At 40.7% G+C, this 24,474-nt stretch overlaps 1 protein-coding gene across 1 annotated transcript in view; it reads right to left on the reverse strand.

Annotated features, from left to right (window-relative positions):
- LAMB1 (laminin subunit beta 1) overlaps positions 1-24,474 on the reverse strand; it is a 69,951-nt gene that overhangs the window by 40,685 nt on the left and 4,792 nt on the right. Inside the window, exons 2-12 of the mRNA XM_077264808.1 lie at positions 10,557-10,732; positions 6,127-6,262; positions 4,985-5,058; positions 4,310-4,498; positions 4,113-4,176; positions 3,662-3,864; positions 2,340-2,460; positions 1,936-2,124; positions 1,485-1,664; positions 1,281-1,393; positions 303-382 (exon numbers count right to left, since the gene is read on the reverse strand). Coding sequence (XP_077120923.1) covers positions 303-382; positions 1,281-1,393; positions 1,485-1,664; positions 1,936-2,124; positions 2,340-2,460; positions 3,662-3,864; positions 4,113-4,176; positions 4,310-4,498; positions 4,985-5,058; positions 6,127-6,262; positions 10,557-10,732 — 1,525 coding nt within the window. The remainder of the gene's footprint in view (positions 1-302; positions 383-1,280; positions 1,394-1,484; positions 1,665-1,935; positions 2,125-2,339; positions 2,461-3,661; positions 3,865-4,112; positions 4,177-4,309; positions 4,499-4,984; positions 5,059-6,126; positions 6,263-10,556; positions 10,733-24,474) is intronic.

The raw sequence follows: 24,474 nt of genomic DNA on the forward strand, positions 1-24,474 counted from the left end.
AAAAAAAAAAATCGGACCCATTTACAGCCCCATAGAATAACATGAGGAAGAGAGATATCTGTCAAAACAACACATGGTACTCGACTTTTACAGTTGTGTGCATGGGCCCTAAGGGATTAACTTTATACCAGTACTTCTGATTTCTAATTTGCATAAAAATTGCTTTTTACCAGTTGACAGGTTTTCAACCCATTGGTCGCCTGATTTACAGCACGTACATAAAATGCACTGCTCCGCTAACTCGCTGGCATGTTAACTTACAAGTGAATGATTACAAGAGAAGAAATGAAGATTTGGCTTACTTATTGTCCAATGAGCCACCACGGTCACAATCACAAGGCCGACAACCATCTAAATCATTGCTCAAACCCCAGAATTCAGTCTGTACAGGAAAAGGCATCAAACGATAGATCAATAGTGATAGATTGATTAGCTCATCCCTATATGCATGTCAGCCATGCCCCTTTACTTGCTGCACATTCAATGCATACATTATATGCTATTTCTAGTAGTAGGACTAGTATGCACATAGCTGAGAACTGTAAAAAAATAAAAAATTTCACAATCGATCGGTTTTACTAGTTAAAAACATTCGGTATTATTCTATGCATCAAACATTACAGTTTTACACAGCTGTTTCCAAGCGTGTTTTTTTGCAGAGGAATCTGTCAGCAAGTTTTAGCCAGCTCATCTGAGAGCTGCATAATGTAGGAAAAGAGACCCTGAATCCATCCATGTGTCACTTAGATTACTAGATGCAGCAGTTGTGACACAGTTTTTAGCAGCAGCATGAAGCAGAGCTGAGAAAGCAAATCCCGCCCACACCAGGCTCTTTATGTACCTAGTAATCTACTTATCACAGGAAGTGGAATGGTCAGACTGAAAGATATCCTGGTGATAAAACCTGTAAGTAAACAACAGCACACAGCCTCATAAGTGACACATTCCTGAAATCAGTGTCTCAGCCCCAACATCTGGCTGTCCTCAAATAAGGCTAGTTTCACACTAGCATTTATCTGGGCTGCGGACTTCCTCAGTGAAGCCCCGCCCACTGCCGCGCCTCTTCGAAGAGGTGTGGCAGTGGGCGGAGCTTCACGGAGGAAGTCTGCATCCCTCCGCAGCCCGGATAAACGCTAGGGTGAAACTAGCCTTAGATAGCAAAATCCTGCTGACAGTTTCCTTTTAAACAAGGAGAATATGCAGCTTCACTTTAAGTGCATAACAGGGGATCATTTCCAAACGAAGCAGTGTAGGAAAATAGTCATTAAGATTAGTATTACCATGCACTGGTCACACTTCTTCCCAGTCACAAAACGCTTGCAATAACAGCTGCCATCTCGGGAGTCACATGAATTACCACCAGGTATAGTTCCCAGAGGATTGCATCCACAAGCTTCAAGAGGCAGAAAAATATTTTTATAAATGGTCATTAATTAATAAAAAGAAAAATGGCATCATTCACAGTGAGAGGATTTAATTCTTACGTTGACATCCATCTGGATCTTCTGCACTTAACTCATAGTGTCCTTCTTTGCACCGATCGCAGCGCTCTCCTTCAATATTCGCTTTACAACGACACTGCCCAGCAATGAGGCCAACCGAGAAGTCTGTATAGCGGTCACATATGCCTTCATTTTGAGAACCAGCTGGGTCACAGTTACAATCTGGGGAAAAAAAAAAATTTGCGCATTAAAATTATTCTCTATTGCTCTAGCACCAATATATTCTGCAGCTTATATCCACACGACAATACAATAAATTGAAAGAACTTTAAGCAAGGAAGACTATTCTGTGAATAGATCCTTATAAAGTCATAAAACACTTCTCTTGAGGCATCACGAATAAAAAAAGAAACAATAGCTGCTGTGAGCTAGAAATGATGGAGGACCGCCAAAAAGCAAGGCGGCAAAGTAAAAGCTCCCTCCTGATACTTACGCTGACATATATTTGGGTCCCGGATGTCTTTGTCCGGGTGCTGATAGAAGAATGGCTTGCACTGCTCACAGTTCCGACCCATTGTGTTGTGCTGACAGTCATCACATACCCCACCACTGGTATTTCCAGTGGACATGTATACAGCCATATCAAAGTGACAATGAGTGGAGTGTTCATTACAATTACATTCTGCAATAAAAAAAAAATAAATAAATAAAAATCACAATATTGTATAGGAAGTAAGCTAAGAAAATTTTTTTTTTGCAATTAATGCTCAAAGACTTGCTATGGGTAACTCTGTGGCTGACAATGCAGCTTTTAACATATGACTGATGGTAATGGCTTAAGGTTTTGACAGTTCTAAACCAGTAGCCAAAAACCGTCCATGAATGATGTTCACTTACTTTTACAAGCATTGCTGCTGCGACCTTCTGCTGGTCTCCAAGGCAAATCGTGGTAAAAGTCCATACACTGCTCACAATTTAATCCTTTCGTGTGATGTCTGCAAACACAGCGGCCGTGGACCTCAAATACGAGAGAAGAGTTTTATTACAGGGAAATGTTTGCCTGAATTTACGTCGGATTTTATTGTGGGAACCCAACGGAATGAAATGAACATGGATTGATAGCCAGCAAAATGGGAATAAATGCCGGAAATCTTTGTTTAAACCAGGGGTGGGGAACCTCAGGCCCCAGGGCCATTTACGGCCCTCAATGACCTTTTATCAGGCCCCCGGGCAGATTCTCAGGGACCGCATTCTTGGGCAGGGAGCTGCATTTTGATTGCCACCAGCTCAGTAATTTCTTCTTGCTCTGTTAGCACACACACGCAGTGTTCACTACTGGTCACTGAAGGGCATGCAATGAAAGATTACGTCCTGACACCAGTGCCAGAGTCAGGATGTACTTTGTGGGCGGAGCTTGTACGGCCCCCCGAACGACAGTATAAATATCCACATGGCCCTTGGCAGAAAAAAAAGATTCCCCACCCCTGCTCTAAACCTACAGAGAAATCCTGTGCCATGTAAGAGCTCTCTGTTACATTCTTGCTTTGTACATATCTTTAGACATAAAATATATCCATTTCTATATTCCAAAGGAATATGACTGACTGGCCCCCACAATTCTCAGAAGACATAGCAGCTCTAGATTTTCCACAGCAATTCTCCCATTCAAGAGAACTACAACACACTTCAATGTGTGTGGAAGTTCCCGTCAAAGTGGGTGGCTGAGATTTCTGCTCTGCAGGAGAAAGGATAGAGTCAAAGCGATCATTCCATTTTCCAGGTTTGCAATGGCTTAAAGGTCACTCCCACACCTATCAGAATGTTATGGCATATCCCATTTCTCATGGGTGTGCTGAAGATCAGCCAAGCTCAGCGCTCGGAAGTCTCCAGCAGTCCCAATAAGAATGAATGGAGTGGTAGCATGCATGACCGACCACCAATCTATTCACATGGGGGCACTCCAGTGCCTCGGTTCTCGGGATCAGTGGTGGTCTCAATGGTTGACCTCCAGTGATCGGAAAGTTACTCCTTGTCCCAAAGATAGGGAATAACCACCAAACATAAGAATACCCATTGAAAAGGTTCCCCATCACTGACCTTTATCCTTCCATTAAAATCTACATGAATGAGATGCAGAATTTTCTACAGAAATAACTATAAATTAGATTGTGTATCACATGTAGTAAATGATACACAGAATAAATATATGTAATAATTACCATTCCTTCAACATTGTCTGCGTAGCCTTTAACTGGGGCACACTCGCTGGCATGTCCATAGCAGAAGCAATTACCCCGTACAACCATATCATAAATAGCGTAGTAATATTTTTCTTTAATTTCAACTCTTGAATCTAATAAGTTATCACCCAAAGTGTGGAGCTTCAAGAATTTAATTCTCAAATTTGTAATTCTCAGCATACCTTAAAACAAAACACAAAGATAAAGAACCATAAAACCTAATGTAAATGAAAAGAGAACCATTAAATAATGGAACCGTAATGTCTATATAAATGCCAGAATTTACATTTAGAATTTAATTTTTTTATTTAAAAAGGAGGCTTATAAAAGGAAAAACAAAAATCTTTTGGTGTAATGGGACATTAACAAGCATATAAAAAATGTATATGCCAAAAAAGCAATACTATATAGTGCAAATATTGTATCTTACTTTTAATTCTAGCACTGTATGGGTCATCTATGCGGAAAGCTGGATCTAAGACACGGTGAATAACCTAATTTATGAAATAAAATAAATGTAATAAATGAAATCCAAAAGATTAATTAGTTTGTATTATCATGCAATATAATAGAAAAAAAAAAAAAAAACACACAAAAAATAAAACAAAAAAAAAAAAAAGACCCTACCTCTCCCTCAGTAGAAGGTTCAATATCAGAGTATCGCGAGTCGCAGATGATATCATCAACTTTTTTCATTGGACCAGCTGAGATTCCAGGGAAGGAAGACTCGCAGTCATATGCAAAATATCTATAAACATTCCATGTTTTCCCAAAATCTGATGATCTTTCAATTAACATTGCAGCTGGGCGGAAAGTCTATAAGGAAAAGGAGAATTTCTTATAACAAACACATCCGCTCGTAGAATTTAACTATTAAAATATGTAGAGTTAGACCAAAAGTAAAGCTCTTGGCAAGATACTTTCAAAGATGAAAGCCTGCCAAAAGCGAACGTCTAACATTTACTATGTATATCAATGGAGCACAGTATGTCCTTTACAAAGCATATGTCACTTCCTGACATCTGTTTGGATCCCAGACATTGTATGCAGATGTTGTGCCTCAGTAAACAGGCAGTAAGGGGATTACATTAATACGCTTCCTTTCCTAAATGTACAGATATCTTAACATCACAGATTAACAGTGGAGCACAAATCACAATAATTCCGCTCAGAAGGCAGGTCCGGCTTCATAAATTCCCCTTCAATGGGTGCAATGTGTTATGCCTTAACAATAGGCCCTTATACTGTACAAGAAAATCTCATACTAGTAGCGATTGTATCCAAAAGTCATGGATTCCTAACCTTAAAGGTCATGATGAGATGAGTGAAATGGAATTCTGCTTCAAGATCCAGCTGGATGGTAACATTTTCCAGACCTTTGTAATGAAAAAAATAAATATATTTAATTTCTAAGAACCAAACGATTTGAGATTATTATTATTAATATTACTACTACTAATAAGTTCAAGTCAAGGTAATAGCAGCTTTCATGTCCAAAGTAAGTTTGTGATATTAAATATCTCCATCTTCATCATGTTTTGATAGGATAGATAATAAATAGCTCATATCTGAGATCTGCTGGGAGCCCTGAATTCCCATGTTCTGGCTCTCCAGAATGAACATGGTGAGGGGGAACATGGTGGCTCAGATGTTAGCACTATTTCTATGCAGCGCTGGTGACTTGGGTTTAAATCCCAACAAGCACAGCTTCGGCAAGGAGTTTGTATGTTCTCCACGTGTTGCGTGGGTTTTCTCCGTGTTCTCGGGCTTCTTCCCACATTTGAAAAGATACACAGATAGGGAATTTAGATGATAACAGTGATAGTAATGTCTGTAAAGCGCTGTGGAATATGATGGCACTCTGTATCTAAGTAGAGTGCATAACTAGGAGAAGATGATCAGAATGGTGGTTGGGCTGTTTCACCATTGAAATTATATGTTAAAGAAACAGACAAATGCGAGAACACAATTTGCAAAAGTTGAAAAAAAACTTTACGCATCATTAGAGGAAAGTTGAGACAAGTTCAGAAAAGCTAAACTGCATAGTATAGGTTTTCCGTACAACCAGGAGTAAGGCAATTGGAAGAAAATTACTTGGTGACAACAACCTAAATAGTTTACAGTCAAAAACTAGTGATATACATACGACTGGCGACATTCAAGGACTCATTCAGCCATCAAACAAAAGGAAAAGCGGAAAAAGCCACTGCCAGACAGCTTTGGCAGTGGCTTTTCTCTTAAGGAACAAAGGACCAGGTATTAAAATTGAAACCACACATCCCTTATCATCCCAATATCATCGGTCAGGGAATAGTTGGGAATCCCTGATACACATTAGCCTGTCTGCTGATCCAGCCAATATGGGGAGTTCAGCATACATTAATCTAATGTGTATGTGAGGCTAAAGCTACAAGCGCTCTATAAAGGACAATCCAAGATATTACCATTTTCAGACTGCCACCATAGATCAAAGCGATTTGGGTCGAACGTAGTGACTACATTTTCTATCCGATGGCTCTCCGTGTTAGTCTCAGCATCATAAGGCGTTCTTGAATCACATATGAAGCATTTCTTTTCATCCTAGAAAGAAAATGTATTTCAATTTATGTTTTCAAAGAAAACTTCAACGTAGAACTGCAAGTAACCACCAAATTAATTGCCCAGAGCAATACCATTGATATTAGTTTGACTGGACAATCACTGAATTGAAATCCTAAAATAGGCAAAATTAAGGGCAAAATCAGGTGGTCATATAAATAGGATCGAAGTCGGAAGACCGTGCTCAGACAGCTGTGTTGCAAGAGCCGCCACTCAGACAGTGCACTGCGTTCCAATCTCGCTCTGATTTATATGGCCATATGACTCTTTTTGATTGATATGACTCTTTTTTGCATCATTGAATAAGTAAGATTTTGAAAACGTAGAAAAAAAAACAAAACACAATCACATTAAAATTCTCTATTCGAAAACCTTTAGTTGGAACACGACTATGGACAGATCCCAGTGTTTCCACTAGACTGTAGAGTTTTTGGCTTAGCAAAGTGTTGAGAAAACACATTGGAGCATATTTCCCAAACTAATTGTTATACAATCCAAACGTAGGCCCAGATTCATGAAAGTGATTACGGCAGAATTATGGCATAAATCACTTTGAAAAGTCACACAATCTCTGTGCAGCTTCACCAGTTCTTCCCAGTGCCGATCACAATGGACAGAAGGGGAGTGTGACACCAAGTCACACCGACAACCAATCAGCGGGATAAAGGCTACAGCTGGGTGTTGTACATGTACAATGGAAGGCTCCCCTCAGATCCACTAAGCTCAGTGTTTGTCTGCCATGCTGTCAAGGTGAGGTCATCCAATGCCACATACTGTACCGGTGGACCTGGAGAAGGTGACTAGTGTTTTTTTTGTTTGTTTTTTAAACAAAATGCATCAAGGAACAAATTATATTTGAAAAGAAACAACCCCTGAAAGTCTGAAATTACAAGGACAAAATTATATTTTTATTCTCATTTGCAATGATTTTTGTTACCATCTGGTGCCCTATTATAAGCTCCCAAACGATGGTTCTGCTGACAGCTCTCTCTGACATCCTCAGCTCAGTCCAGTGCTCCAGTGTTGTTTCTGAGACAGTTACTGACAGACTCCTTCTGGTGGTGGCTTATCTCAGGAAGAACACAAGAATCGCCAGTATAAAAATCAGACATGCTGGATCCTTGTCTTCCCGACATCATCAAGAGGCTCCGATCCACATTAGACTGTCAGCCGATCCTGTCAATATGGCGGGTTCGATCAATGCTAGTCGAATATGTATGGGGGCTTTAGCGCTCATGGTAAGTTTTTATAATTTTTTCCTTGTACTGGTTAATCACTGCAATTATTAAAAGAAATCTATACAGAATCTAGCTAAGGATAGAAAGTATATACACACATGTATCTTGACAAGTTAATACATACTCTCCTCGCTTTTTTCCTGCTACTGCCATGAGAAAAAAAAGTTTGTCCCAGTATAATCATAGGTCAATGGGTCAGGAATAATCTACTTCCACTGACTCTATGCTGTGCTGCACCTCCTCCTTTCCTGCTCACAGCCCCATGACAGGCTTTATCACAGCAGCTTGTCCCCATCCAGAGGCTGTACCATAGAAACTAGACCAAAGGGCTTTGAAAGTTTATACCAGCAAACTATTCACAAAGAAAAAAACAACGTGTTTATGGAAATACAAACATATAGAATGTAGACTGAGAAAAAAAAGTTTCCCTAAGCTGGAAATGTACAGATCATAATAAAATACTCATAATTAAATGACTGTTTATAGTATGGGTATTAATCGGTGACACTGGTGGCACAAGGAGTCTCCTAGAGTTAAAGGATGGTTAGTTGTACAAAGAGTAAGGGACCATGAAAACCTGACAGCTGGGGAGGTGTGGAGTGGATTTTATAGGGTTGGTGATGTTTTTTCTTTTTTGGGGCGAGGAAAGGGGCGAGGTAAAATGTCTGTAACAGTTGTTTGCCTGTGACTGGTTTGAATTGAAACAATATAAAATAAATATTAAACTTTAAAAAAAAAAAAAAAAAAAAAGATAAAAAGCGCACAGGAAACATGTTTCCTTGCTATTGCCAGTTAAAGGTCTGCTCCCAAGAGCTGCCAAATACCAGAGAAGAACAGATCTACCATCGCAAAGCTACTGACCATCCCTTCTAGTTTAATGTTGAAAGAAAATATTGACAAATAATGCAAACGTTCTTACAAGTAAAAAATCTAATTAATCTACTTTATAATATGAATATGTGAGCACTGCTATAACTTGTCCTAGCACAGCCGTGATATAAGAGGGTTCACAGACCTATAGCAAAAATGGCATCCTGGGAAGGTGGAGAGACCTAATCTCCATAACCGCTGTAGTAGAGAAGGGATCAGGGTTGCCAACTTGACTTTTTCTTTTTACTGGACTGCTAATCAAAAACAATACGGACAGATAATATTTTTTTACGGAAACATTGGAAAATCATAAATCATTATGATTGTCAGACACAGACAGTAGAGGACCCCTGTGCAAGAACAGTATTTGAGCCCTTTGCAGGCCAAAAGGTCATCATAATTCCACCAGCTTTGGAGGAAGTTGGCCCTCTTGCCTCTTGGAACCCTGCGTGGCTACACAGGTTGCACCAATGATACAGGTCTACAGCCCATAATTCTCAATATGTAGACATCAGCTGCATTCACAGTAAAATGATGATCATTTCAGAAAAAAAAAATCATGGACGCCTTACATTTTTTTTTTTTACCGCCAAAGCAAAAATTATTACATTATTTTTACAGACTGTCCTGGAATTCCTGGACGGTTGACAACCCTGGAAGGAAGACATGAACTATTTCAGATTATTTTTCCCTCACTTTTGTTATGGTGCTAAACTTGACCTAAGTGGGATGAGCTCTGCCCGAGTTGAGCCCCTTTTATCACGGGCCCCATGAGAGCCTCTATGATATGCCACTAAAGACATTCGCTGTGCGTCAGTAAAAAGGAAATTACAGTCATTAGGAAACTGTCTAGACACTGCTTTTTTTGTACACTGGAAACCTCAATCTATGTCCCGTATTCCAGAATGTGCTTCAAGACAAAGGGAGAGATATCAAGCCACAAAGCTTTGCTCCAAGAATCTGTTTGGTGTGACCCATTGTTAATGGTTGCAAAACTAAAATTAAAGCTACCACATGGAAAACTCCTCCACTGATAAAACCCAAATGCTTCAGCGGCAAGTTGCATTTTTGTATGAAGCATCAAAATAAATTAATTTAAAAACAAAATGAATACATTGTTAATGATGCAATAAATTATGAAGTTTAATCTTCCATGTTAATTCTGAGGTCAAGGTTTTATAGGGATTGTCCAGGGACATAATTATTCCTTTATTATATTCCTTTTTTAAAAGGAATCTGTCACCAGGATTCCCCTCCCAAAATATTTAGATCCACATGTAGCTCTTTTGAAGACAAATCCCTTCACCTAGACAACGCACTCCTACATTACAGAGAAATCAATGTTTCTATGGGTATGCAAATGAGGTTTAAGTGCTTTAGGAGCATGAAAGCACTTCTCAAGACTGTCATTCCAGCTCTATTCCTTGCCTAGCACCACCACATCCTGCTTGACTTTAAATGAGTGGTCAGACAAGCAGGAGGAGGTAATGTTAAGCAGGCAATAGAGCGGGAGTGACAGAGCCTTGACATGAGATTTTACATGTGAAAAGCAATTCTTCATCTTAGTAAATGGTGCATACTACACTAGATCATTCAGTGTGCATAAGCTGCAAATGTCCTCAGCAGTTCAAGTCCGGTTTACACAGGATGATGCACCGCTAAGAACAATGATCTTTTATGTTGCAAAGTCATTGGGTGATTGGCAGCCTGTTTACACGGCAAAATAATTGTGAAACAAGCATTTTTAACAACTCTTGTCTACGATTATTTTGCAGTGTAAATGCCCATTATGATTAGCTACAATTTAAAATGCTCCCAATCAATGTAGGCTTTGGTGAGGTTATATAAGTATGTTATGGGTTAATGCAGGGAAGAAAAAAGGTCTTGTAGTCAGAGAGCAAAGTAAACAAGGGCAGGAAACACTATACAGATGCAACTGTTTAAACAATGCGTCTGTGTGTGAATATTAACATTACGGCCAGATGTTTTGTGTTTGGTGGGGAATGTTGAGGGGGAGAGCTGCATCTGTGCCTGGGAAGATCTATAATCCCCCGTAGGACACATAGCAGTCATTCTCTATCACTCAAATTTCGTGGGAAAATAATTCTACTAAAAGCGAGTGGACAGTGACAGGGTTAATACTTAAGAGGATTTAAAACAGAAATTACCTGGAGATGGCTGACAATACAAAAAGATTCAGGTTTCTGGATCCCACATGTGGAAGATGCAATAAGTTGCTCTGCACGGCCTATTAACAAGTCACCGGTGGCGGGATAGCAGCTGCCTTCAGCACAGCCATGGCTGAAGTCTGGACCTTGAGTATGGGCAACTCCTAAAATGATAGCTGAAATACAACAAAGTAAAGAATTATTAAATAAATAAGTGTATGATGCCAGAATACAAGAGCTGAACTTAACCTGCGCTTTAATGTGAATTTGAGCTACTTATGCTTAGACATAAAAATGGACAGAATACTTTAAACAACCTTTATAGTCACTTAAATGCATTTTACAGCTAACAAAGAGTCTGGGTTATCTACAGAGAAACATATCGCTAACGACATTAAAATAAATAAAAAAATTTTTTATGAATACCTCAATGCCAAGAAGAAAATACATGGTATCAGCCCCTTAAAAGATGCCAATAGCAACATAATTACAGAGGATAAAGAAAAGGCTGAGATGTTAAACAGACACTTTTCCAATGAACTATGTTACAGGAATAATTCAGCTAGGCAAAGATCTAAATTCACAACGTGATATTACTAGTTTACCACAAAAATAAGTACATCTACATCTGGGCAATTTAAACATTGACAAAACCCCCCCGGCCCAGATGGCACTCATCCACGGATACTAAGGGAATTGAGCTCAATAATTGACAGAATGATGTATCTCATATTATTAGACTCTCTTGTAACAGGGGTGGTGCCACAGGATCGGAGGATGGCTCACGTGGTAACAGTATTTAAGAAAGGTAAGAAGGTGGATCCGGGCAACTGCCGGTAAGCCTGACATCAGTAGTGTGCAAAATGTTTGAGGGCATTATAAGAGATGGCCTGCAGACATAGATTACAGAGAATAATATAATAAGTGACAGCCAGCATGGATTCATGAAGAATAAGTCATGTCTAACTAACATGTTGAGTTTCTATGAGAAGGTAAGTACAAATCTGGATGTTGGTAATGCGGCTGATGTGATTTATCAGGACTTTGCAAAGGCATTTCATACACTTACACATAATAATCTTATACTAAAGCTACAGAAGCAAGGACTGGGGGAAACTATATGCAAATGAGTAAGGAATTGGCTAAATGACAGGAAACATAGTTGTCAGAAACGGGACGGTCTCTAAATGGGATATAGTCAGCAGTGGGGACCGCAAGGATCTGTGCAAGGACCGATTCTTTTTAACCTCTTTATTACTGACCTTGTGGATGGGATTGAGAGTAAAGGGTCAAGTCTTGGCTGATGACACCAAACTATGTAGGATATTAAAATCTGACCTTGACATTACAATATTGCAAAACAATCTGAATAAGATGACTGAATGGTAAAAACCCTTGGCAAATGAGATTTAAAGTAGATAAATGTAAAGTAATGCACCTAGGATGGAGTAAACCTACTGCTGCATATGCATTAAATGGGAGTATACTCTGGACTACAGAATAGGAGAAGGACTTGGGTATTCTGGTTACAAGTAAGCTGAGCAGCAATACTCAATGTCAAGCAGCAGCCGCAAAAGCAAATAAGATTTTAGGATGCATAAAAGAGATAAAATCCCACGATCCCAACATATCATTAACCCTTTATAAATCACTGGTGAGACCACATGTAGAATATGGGATCAAGTTTTCAACTCCAACATTTTAAAAAGGATATTCAGAAGCTAAGAGCTAGTTCAAAGACGGGCAACTAGATTATTACAATAGATGGAAGGTCTCTCATATGAGAGGTTGGAAAAGTGGGGCTTGTTTAGCTTAGAAAAAAGACGCCTCAGAGGAGATTTCATTTCCATGTATAAATATATGTGTGGCCAGTACTAAACACTGGCATATGACTTATTCCTTCCAAAGACCGTACTGAGGACCAGGAGGCACTCATGGGTGGAAGAGGGGCTGAATGGGTTCTTTACTGTTAGGCTACTTTCACACTAGCGTTGTGCACTGCACGTCGCTATGCGTCGTTTTGTAGAAAAAACGCATCCTGCAAAATTGCTTGCAGGATGCGTTTTTTCTCGATAGACTTGCATTAGCGACGCAGTGCGATGCATTGCCACACGTCGCAACCGTCGTGCGACGGTTGCGTCGGACCATCGCCACAAAAAAGTTACATGTAACTTTTTTTGTGCGTCGTGACCGTCATTTCCGACCGCGCATGCGCGGCCGGAACTCCACCCCCTCCTCCCCGCACATCACAATGGGGCAATGGCTGCGTTGTAAAACTGCATCCGCTGCCACCGTTGTGCGGCGCTTTCACAGTTTGTAGTGCACGACGCTAGTGTGAAAGTAGCCTTAGAGCAGTCAGACTGTGAAATGCCCTGCCACAGGAGGTAGTAATGGCAGACACTATAACCGCTTTTATAAAAAAAAAAAAAAAGGGCTGGACGATTTCTTTCACGCACATAACATCGTGGATTATAGTTAAATTAGTGATGAAATGTACAAATGGTGGAGAAAGGTTGAACTTGATGGAGCTAGTTAAAAAAAGGTTGAAAAAAAGACCTATGTAACTATGAGTGGCTACTCTATTCACTTGTCTCAGTTAAGGTCAGTGCTCATGACTCCACCATAAGATTGAGACTGAGCAAAAATAGCCTGCATGGCAGAGTTCCAAGACGAAAACCACTGCTGAGCAATAAGAACATAAAGGCTCGTCTCAGTTTTGCCATAAAACATCTTGATAATCCTCAAGACTTATGGGAGAATACTCTATGGACTGATGAGACAAAAGTTGAACGTTTTGAAAGGTGTGTGTCCCATTATATCTGGCGCAGAAGTAAAACAACATTTCAGGAAAGGAACATCATGAAAAACAGTAAAATATGGTGATGGTAGTGTGATGGTCTGGGGCTGTCTGCTTCAGGACCTGGAAGACTTGTTGTGGTAAATGGAACCATGAATTCTGCTGTTTACCAAAAAAATCCAGAAGGAGAATGTCTAGCCAGCTGTTTGTGACCTCAAGCCGAAGAGCACTTGGGTTATGCAGCAGGACAATGATCCAAAACACACCAGCAAGTCCACCACAGAATGGCTTAAGAAAACAAAATTAAGACTTTGGAGTAGCCTAGACAAAGTCATGACCTTAATCCGAATGAGATGCTGTGGCATGACCTTAAAAAGGCGGTTCATGCTCAGAAACACACCAATGTAATAGAATTTCAACAATTCTGCAAAGATGGTAAAGTAAAAACCTTGCACTCAACTTTAATGCTCATGTGAGATTTTTTTATTGTAGTACTCAAAACGTTTCGGTCCAACATACTGGACCTTCATCAGTTACTACAAAAAGTGAAACACAAAATATATACATGAATACAAATACCGTGAGAACAAAAAACAAAGTATATACAACGACTTATAATTGGTATGATGTCTCTGAGCCAGAAGAAACAAGTCATGATTAGATAATAGGTTCATAGACATTGTGTCCCGCAGAATGAGATATACCTCTAATATCTGGTGCCGATACAGATAGCAGGTGGGGGTGGGTGGGAGAAAAAATATATATATCATAACGTACCGTACTGCAAGAGAATTTGTGGAAAAAAGAGACTTGCGTGTCTCTAGAGAACCTACCTTTGCACCTTTTACTGGTAGTGCACGCGCAATTATCATTTCTGCAAAGATGGGTCTGCCAAAATTTCTCTAGAGCATTATAGAGACAGTTATCACAAACGCCTGATTGCAGTTGTTGCTGATAAGGGTGGCTCAACCAGTTATTAAAGTTTACAGGGCAAACACTTTTTCACACAAAGTACTATAGGTTTAGATCTCCTTTTCCCTTAATAATAAAGATATATAATCTCCACACGAAAAGCAAACGTGTGTGTGTGTGTAAAAATCATACACACAATGGGGAAAATAAGCATTTGAAACACTGCCGATATTAAGACAGAATCTTAAAAAAAAAAGAAATCCATAAATGCACATTGTATGATTTTTACATAATTAATTTGCATTTTATTGCATGACATAAGTATTTGATACAAAAGAAAAATAGAACATAATATTTGATATAGATACCAAGTTTGCACACACTGCAGTAGGGATTGTGGCCCACTCCTCCATACAGATCTTCTCCAGATCTTTCAGGTTATGGGGCTGTCGCTGGGCAACTGAGTTTCAGCTTCCTCCAAAGATTTTCTATTGGGTTTATGTCTGGAGACTGGCTAGGCCGCTCCAGGACCTTGAATTGCTCCTTAGTTGCCCTGGCTGTGTGTTTCGGGTCATTGTCGTGCTGGAAGACCATGCAACGACCCATCTTCAAAAGCTCTTACTGAGGGAAGGAGGTTGTTGGCCAAAATCTCAAAATACATGACCACATCCATCCTCACTTCAATACGGTGCAGTCACCCTGTCCCCTTTGCAGAAAAACACTGACCTTTCTCAGAATAATCCTATTCCTTACCCCACTTGTGTTTCTTCCATTTTCTAATAATTGCACCAACAGTTGTTGCCTTCTCACCAAGTTGCTTGCTTATTGTCCTGTAGCCCATCGCAGCCTTGTACAATTTTGTCCCTGATGTTCTTAGACAGCTCTTTGGTCTTGGCCATGGTGGAGAGGTTGGATTGTGATTGAAGGGTTTTTTTTTGTTTGGTTTTTTTTTACAGATAATGAGTTCAAACAGGTGCAATACAGGTAATGAGTTCAGAGTAGGACAGCTTCTTAAAGAACAACTAACAGGTCTGTGAGAGGTAGAATTCCTGCTGGTTGGCAGGTGATGAAATACTTATGTCATGCAATAAAATGCAAATTAATAATATATATTCTACAACACAACCCCTTCAAGAAAAGGAAAAAAAAACCACTACCCAGGAGACAATAAAAAAACATTACTAACAGGGTTATGTATATCACTGTCCTAATATAGAAGTGGCATCATGATAAATGAACACAAACAGGAGCATCCCTTCGAGCAATTTAGAAAGCAAGTAGTGTACAACAGATTTGAAAGACCAAAAACTTGTGCAAAAAAAAAAATAAAATAATTATATATATATATATATATATATATATATATATATATATATATATGTATATATATATATATATATACATACATAATAATAAACCTGGGATCATAAACCTTTTATGTACTTATGGGTCTTCTCATAAATATTAGTGATTAATATATTTCTCGGTATTTAATAATTTAGACTTACTGGGATACAGGTATGAATAATGCCCCTATGGTTCTATATAGTCACTGCTTTAGCAATTGTTCAGGGCAACACAGTGGCTCAGTGGTTATCACTGCCACCTTACAGTACTGAGTACCTGAGTTCAAATCCCACCAAGGGCAACACCTGCAAGAAATTTGGATATTCTCCCCGTGTTTGTGTGGGTTTCCTCCTGGTTCTCTGGTTTCCTACACCACGCCAAAGACATACTGATAGGGAACCTAGATTGTAAGCCCCAATGGGGACAGTGATGATAAGGTCTATAAAGTGCTACGGAATATAATAAGTAAGCATGATAAGTGTTTCTCAATTTCCCCCTCACCTACAAGTACATAAAAGCTTGGTTCAGCCAAACATACGTAAGTTTTCAGGAGGAAGAAGGGCTTTTCTCCTTTGAGAAAAAGGTACAGGTGTTAAATTTTAACTTGCCCGATCCTCGTTTCTTCCCCCGACATCATTTATTGGGGGAAGTTGGGAGGCTCGGATACAGAAGCTTGTGGCCATGACAAGATGCTCTATGTAGTGATGAAACAAAGCACCGAGTCTCTGACATCAGGCATTGGCTTTGAGTGTGTCATGTGAACACATTTGAGAAATGAAATATACCTAGAAGTTGCATATCAAACACAATGAAACCTTGTTGTTCTGTTGGGCAAACCCTTTAATAAATCAAAAATGAATTCTTCGTAACAAAAGCATCTTAGGAACCCTCATAATCAGCTTATTTTTGTCAGACCCTTCTATTATAAAGGACAATATTATAGTAAAGCAGACAAATATTGCAACCTCACCTGACCACAATAAATAAATCCCATCCTGTCTAATGCCTATATCCACCAAAATTAATAGGTTACAAGGGCATACATCCAAAATGGGCCTGTCAGGTTAGGGGTCTTTATTACCAGGAGAAATGTTAACCCTTGGATCCTGGTCAGAGGACTCTCTCCCAGATAAACCCTTTGTATGGACAAGGGGCAGTACCCTGACACGCAGTGTCTGGAAATTGCAATTTTGGTTTTGGCTTTTATCCCAAGTCATGTGACAAGGCTCGTTAGCGAGTCGATATTCACTTTTAGTCTTGACTTTATTTCATGAGATCCATTCTTGTTTTTGGAAAAAAGTGAGCAGTTGCATCATTACAACCTCATTAACAATGACAGTTATCATCCATATGACATTAGTCTATGTGATCTATAGTAACGTATACCAACATATGGATGAAAAGACAACTCAAAATGCTGCTTTACAAAGCTGTGAAAATCCTGGTCCCGTCATCAGCAATGAAACCCCCCACTTTCTTCATACAAAAACCACTCCAAGCTGATCAGTTAACCACACAAAATTCCACCGCCCAGTTTGACTTCAAAGGCAAAACAAACATTGGGACTCAATAGTTTTCCTCTTCTCAGATAGATGTCAGGATTCCAGAACTAGTGGCCCTTCCCAGGGAACTCGGAGAACCGCATGTTCTTTATACTTTAACTTTGTCTCGCATTCATTTTTAAGTTATTGTTATGTGCCATATTATACAAGTTCTATGCTTTTTTTTGTATACATTTCCAAAGTTAGAAATTAAAATCCAGGTATATGATTAAAAAAATCTGGATAAAAATGTTGAATTATGGCATAGACCCTAGTTACTAATTTCTTAAAGTGCTTTAAAGGGAATCTGTCAGCAAGATCAACCTCCATGCAGGTCTTAGAATATATAAAGAATTATATTTTCCTCTGAAAGCCGGAGGAGTGACTGCTCCAGTAAGGAGGGAAATAGGAGAGCAGGGCAGGCCAGACAGGTGCTGGTAGTGGGGGACTCAATTATTAGGGGAACAGATAGGGCAATCTGTCACAAAGACAGGGATCGTCGGACGGTGTGCTGCCTACCTGGCGCTCGAGTCCGACACATCGCTGATCGGGTGGACAGATTACTGGGAGGGGCTGGTGAGGACCCAGCGGTCATGGTGCACATTGGCACAAATGACAAAGTTAGAGGTAGGTGGAAGGTCCTTAAATATGATTTCAGGGAATTAGGCTGCAAGCTGAAAGCAAGGACCTCCAACGTGGTATTTTCCGAAATACTGCCTGTACCACGTGCCACGCCAGAGAGGCAACGGGAGATTAGGGAGGTTAATAAGTGGCTCAAGAATTGGTGTAGGAAGGAGGGGTTTGGGTTCCTGCAGAACTGGGCCGACTTCTCAGTGGGCTACAGACTCTACGCTAGGGACGGGCTGCACCTCAATGGGGAAGGGGCAGCTGTGCTGGGGGAGAAAATGGTTACAAGGTTGGAGGAGTGTTTAAACTAGGGATTGGGGGGGAGGGTATTCATTTTATAGGAGGGGAAGATAGTGCAGATAGAGAGCTGGGCACAAATAAGGAAGTTGGGGGTGGCGGTGGCATGGGGGGTGGGGTTAGAACAGTTAATAATTTAAGAAAGAATAGAGGTACAGAGAGGAACATCAAGTGCATGTATACTAATGCCAGAAGTCTCGCCAACAAAATGGACGAATTAGAACTAATGTTGTTGGAGCATAATTATGACATGGTGGGGATATCTGAGACGTGGCTGGATGAGAGCCATGACTGGGCTGTTAACTTGCAGGGCTATAGCCTGTTCAGAAATGACCGTACAGATAAGCGAGGGGGAGGGGTGTGTCTATATGTAAAATCTTCCTTAAAACCCATCCTGCGTGATAATATAGGTGAATTTAATGAAAATGTAGAGTCCCTGTGGGTGGAGATAAGGGGAGGGGGAAAAAATAATAAATCACTGATAGGGGTTTGTTATAAATCTCCAAAAATAATGGAAGCAATGGAGAATATCCTCGTAAAGCAAATAGATGAAGCTGCGACTCAAGGAGAAGTCATTATTATGGGGGACTTCAACTACCCTGAAATAGATTGGGGAACAGAAACCTGCAGTTCCAGCAAAGGTAATCGGTTTTTGACAACTATGAGAGACAATTACCTTTCACAGCTGGTTCAGGACCCAACAAGGAGGGGGGCACTGCTAGACCTAATATTAACCAACAGGCCAGACCGCATATCAAATATAAGGGTTGGGGGTCACTTGGGGAATAGTGATCACAAAATAATAAGTTTTCATGTAACCTTTAATAAGATGGGTAGTAGGGGGGTGACAAGGACACTAAACTTCAGGAGGGCAAATTTCCAACGGATGAGAGAGGATCTTGGTGCAATTAACTGGGACGATATCCTGAGACACAAAAATACACAAAGAAAATGGGAGACGTTTATTAGCATCCTGGATAGGACCTGTGCACAGTATATACCGTATGGGAATAAACATACTAGAAATAGGAGGAAACCAATATGGCTAAATAGAGCTGTAAGGGGCGCAATAAATGACAAAAAGAAAGCATTTAGAGAATTAAAGGAAGTAGGTAGTGAGGAGGCATTAAATAAATACAGAAAATTAAATAAATTCTGTAAAAAGCAAATCAAGGCAGCAAAGATTGAGACAGAGAGAATCATTGCCAGAGAGAGTAAAAATAATCCCAAAATATTCTTTAACTATATAAATAGTAAGAAACTAAAAAATGACAGTGTTGGCCCCCTTAAAAATAGTCTGGGTGAAATGGTGGATGAGGATGAGGAAAAAGCCAATCTGCTAAATGACTTTTTTTCATCAGTATTTACAAAAGAAAATCCCATGGCAGCCAATATGACTAGTGATAAAAATTTCCCATTAAATGTCACCTGCTTAACCCAGCAGGAAGTACAGCGGCGTCTAAAAATCACTAAAATTGACAAATCTCCGGGCCCGGATGGGATACACCCCCGAGTACTGCAGGAACTAAGTACAGTCATTGATAGACCATTATTTTTAATCTTTAAAGAGTCCATAATAACAGGGTCTGTACCACAGGACTGGCGTATAGCAAATGTGGTGCCAATATTAAAAAAAGGGGCAAAAACTGAACTCGGTAATTATAGGCCAGTAAGTTTAACCTCTACTGTGGGTAAAATCCTGGAGGGCATTCTAAGGGATGCTATACTGGAGTATCTGAAGAGGAATAACCTCATGACTAGTGTTGAGCGATACCGTCCGATACTTGAAAGTATCGGTATCGGAAAGTATCGGCCGATACCGGCAAAGTATCGGATCCAATCCGATACCGATACCCGATACCAATACAAGTCAATGGGACTCAAGTATCGGACGGTATTCCTGATGGTTCCCAGGGTCTGAAGGAGAGGAAACTCTCCTTCAGGCCCTGGGATCCATATAAATGTGTAAAAGAAAGAATTAAAATAAAAAATATCGCTATACTCACCCTCCGACGCAGCCTGGACCTCAGCGAGGGAACCGGCAGCGTTGTTTGTTTAAAATTTGCGCTTTTACTTGGTTACGTGAAGTCCCGGCTTGTGATTGGTCAGGGCGGCCATGTTGCCGGGACGCGGACCAATCACAGCAAGCCGTGACGAAATTACGTCACGGCTTGCTGTGATTGGTCCGCGTCCCGGAAACATGGCCGCCATTAACCAATCACAAGCCGTGACGTCACGGGAGGCTGGACACGCGCGCTTTTTAAAATGGGCGCGTGTCCAGCCTCCCGTGATGTCCCGGCTTGTGATTGGTTGCGCCGCGGTCAACCAATCACAAGCCGGGAGGCTGGACACGCGCGCATTTTAAAATTTTAAAATGGGCGCGTGTCCAGCCTCCCGGCTTGTGATTGGTTGACCGCGGCGCAACCAATCACAAGCCGGGACGTCACGGGAGGCTGGACACGCGCCCATTTTAAAATGCGCGCGTGTCCAGCCTCCCGTGACGTCACGGCTTGTGATTGGTTGCGTCTCCCATGTGACTGCGACGCAACCAATCACAAAGCCGGGACGTAATTTTAAAATCCTTAAGGACCTGAAATTACGTCACGGCTTGCTGTGATTGGTTGCGTCCCGGTCACATGGGCGGCACGCAACCAATCACAAGCCGGGACTCACGTAAAGGAAAGAAAAGCGCGAATTTTAAACAAAGAACGCTGCCGCTTCCCTCGGTAAGGTGCAGGCTGCGTCGGAGAGGTGAGTATAGCAATATTTTTTATTTTAATTCTCTCTTTTACACATTTTTACATTAATGTTGTTTCGATACCGATACCCGATATTACAAAAATATCGGATCTCGGTATCGGAATTCCGATACAGCAAGTATCGGCCGATACCCGATACTTGCAGTATCGGAATGCTCAACACTACTCATGACCCAGTATCAGCACGGGTTTACTAGGGACCGCTCATGTCAGACTAATTTGATCAGCTTCTATGAAGAGGTAAGTTCCAGACTGGACCAAGGGAACCCAGTGGACGTAGTGTATATGGACTTTTCCAAAGCTTTTGATACGGTGCCACACAAAAGGTTGATACTCTCATTTTATGTAATGGGGATAGGGGAAAATATGTGTAAGTGGGTTGAGAGCTGGCTCAGGGATAGGAAACAAAGGGTGGTTATTAATGGAGCACACTCGGACTGGGTCGCGGTTAGCAGTGGGGTACCACAGGGGTCAGTATTGGGCCCTCTTCTTTTTAACATATTTATTAATGACCTTGTAGGGGGCATTCAGAGTAGAATTTCAATATTTGCAGATGACACTAAACTCTGTAGGGTAATCAATACAGGGGAGGACAATTTTATATTACAGGATGATTTATGTAAACTAGAAGCTTGGGCTGATAAATGGCAAATGAGCTTTAATGGGGATAAATGTAAGGTCATGCACTTGGGTAGAAGTAATAAGATGTATAACTATGTGCTTAATTCTAAAACTCTGGGCAAAACCATCAATGAAAAAGACCTGGGTGTATGGGTGGATGACAGACTCATATTCAGTGGCCAGTGTCAGGCAGCTGCTACAAAGGCAAATAAAATAATGGGATGTATTAAAAGAGGCATAGATGCTCATGAGGAGAACATAATTTTACCTCTATACAAGTCACTAGTTCGACCACACTTAGAATACTGTGCACAGTTCTGGTCTCCGGTGTATAAGAAAGACATAGCTGAACTAGAGCGGGTGCAGAGAAGAGCGACCAAGGTTATTAGAGGACTGGGGGGTCTGCAATACCAAGATAGGCTATTACACTTGGGGCTATTTAGTTTGGAAAAACGAAGACTAAGGGGTGATCTTATTTTAATGTATAAATATATGAGTGGACAGTACAAAGACCTTTCTGATGATCTTTTTAATCATAGACCTGAGACAGGGACAAGGGGGCATCCTCTACGTCTGGAGGAAAGAAGGTTTAAGCATAATAACAGACGCGGATTCTTTACTGTAAGAGCAGTGAGACTATGGAACTCTCTGCCGTATGATGTTGTAATGAGTGATTCATTAATTAAATTTAAGAGGGGACTGGATACCTTTCTGGAAAAGTATAATATTACAGGGTATATACACTAGATTCCTTGATAAGGCGTTGATCCAGGAAACTAGTCTGATTGCCGTATGTGGAGTCGGGAAGGAATTTTTTTCCCCATGGTGGAGTTACTCTTTGCCACATGGGTTTTTTTTGCCTTCCTCTGGATCAACATGTTAGGGCATGTTAGGTTAGGCTATGGGTTGAACTAGATGGACTTAAAGTCTTCCTTCAACCTCAATAACTATGTAACTATGTAACTATATTTCAATCTGTTGTTGTTGCATTACTGAGAATTTCCATTTTAATTCATATGGAAACATTCAACAGGAACCTGAAGACTCACCTCTTTCAACAAACCTACCACCCGCAGTAATCATCGTTCCTCCATACCGCTGCATGACCAGCTCTACTCTCACCTACTCTATCATCACCCATTCCTTGTAGATTGTCAACCCTCACAGGCAGGGTCCTCTCTCCTCCTGTACCAGTCAGTGACTCATTTTGTTCAAGATTATCACACTTGTTTTGCACTTTGTACACCCTTTTCACTTGTAAAGCGCCATGGAATAAATGGCACTATAAGGGTATGTGCACACGTCAGGATTTCTTGCAGAAATTTCCTGAAGAAAACCGGAAATTTTCTGCAAGAAATCCGCTTTTTTTTTTTGCGTTTTTTTCCCGGTTTTTTTTCGTGTTTTTTTTTAGCATTTTGCAAGCGAAATTAGCTTGCAGAATGCTAAAGTTTTCCAAGCGATCTGTAGCATCGCTTGGAAAACTGACAGGTTGGTCACACTTGTCAAACATAGTGTTTGACAAGTGTGACCAACTTTTTACTATAGATGCAGCCTATGCAGCATCAATAGTAAAAAGATATCATGTTAAAAATAATAAAAAAATAAAAAAATGGGTATACTCACCCTCTGCAGACAGCCGATCTCAGCGGCGTCCGTTCCAATAGATGGTGTGGTGCAGGACCTTCGATGACGTCGCGGTCATGTGACCACGACGTCATTGCAGGTCCTTCACACACACCAGCTATAGGAACGGAAGCGGCAGCATGCACCGCTGAGAGGCGGGAGGACTCCGGGGGCCATCGAAGGTGAGTATATGACTATTTTTTATTTTAATTCTTTTTTTTTTACCAATTATACGGTGCCCAGTCCGTGGAGGAGAGTCTCCTCTCCTCCACCCTGGGTACCAACCGCACATGATCTGCTTACTTCCCGCATGGTGTGCATAGCCCCATGCGGAAAGTAAGCAGATCAATGCATTCCTAGGTGTGCGGAATCCCCGCAATTCCGCAAATTTAATGAACATGTTGCTTTTTTTTCCACGATGCGATTTTTTCGCAGAAAAAAATGCAACATTTGCACAAGAAATGCCGAATACACTTAAAATAATGGGAGGCATATGTAAGCATTTTTTTCGCATTTTTATCACGTTTTTATAGCGAAAAAATGCGAAAAAAGCGCGAAAAATACTGAACGTGTGCACATGGCCTAATAATAATAAATAAAAATATGCATATATTTAGTGCTCTGGGCATGAGAGAGCACTTAAAAGGAGTTGTCCAATACTAGGGCAACCCCTTCTTGAACTAAATGTTTAGCCTCAATAAAATGACAAAACCTATGCTCACCTCCTATGGTGGCACCGTTTCTATGACATGTGGTGCCCAATCAGAGCTGGTGTCACTGTGTCCACCTTCATACAGATTGAACATGGAGGAAGTCAGAGATCAGCTGCAGCGCTGGCTTCCTCTTCATGTTCAATCCATACAAAGGCAGTGACAGTGACACCAGCGCTGATTGGGCACCAGGCACCACAACACTGCACAAGAGCTCCAGGACCGTGAGCGCTAAAACCGCTGGAACGGGGTTAGCACGGGAGGTGAGTATAGTTTTTTTTTATTTTATCGGGCCAAACATTTAGTTCAAGAAAGGGATGTCCTAATAGATGACAACCCTTTTAACAAGCTACTGCCTCCAAAGGTTGTTGCCCTGCCCAGCAACAGGCTTGTGAGCTTGATTGATAGCTCACTGCCTTGTGATATCAGGCAAGGAAATTATACAGTAAGCTATTAATTAAGCTAACGAGGCTGCTGCTAGGTGGGGAAACATCCTATTGAGTGACCAGAAAATGTTTAACACATTATCTGCATATAAATGAAAAGACAAATTTCTCAGGCATGCAGCAACAGATAGAAGTTATAAAGGTGTTGATGGATTTACTTTTCAATGACCTGCATTTCCATGTATATGGTTAGGGGTTTTGATCTTACTGTTAGATTTCCTTTATTGTTCAATCATTT

The sequence above is a fragment of the Ranitomeya variabilis genome, chromosome 5, assembly GCF_051348905.1.
Source record: "Ranitomeya variabilis isolate aRanVar5 chromosome 5, aRanVar5.hap1, whole genome shotgun sequence".
Taxonomy (NCBI): domain Eukaryota; kingdom Metazoa; phylum Chordata; class Amphibia; order Anura; family Dendrobatidae; genus Ranitomeya; species Ranitomeya variabilis.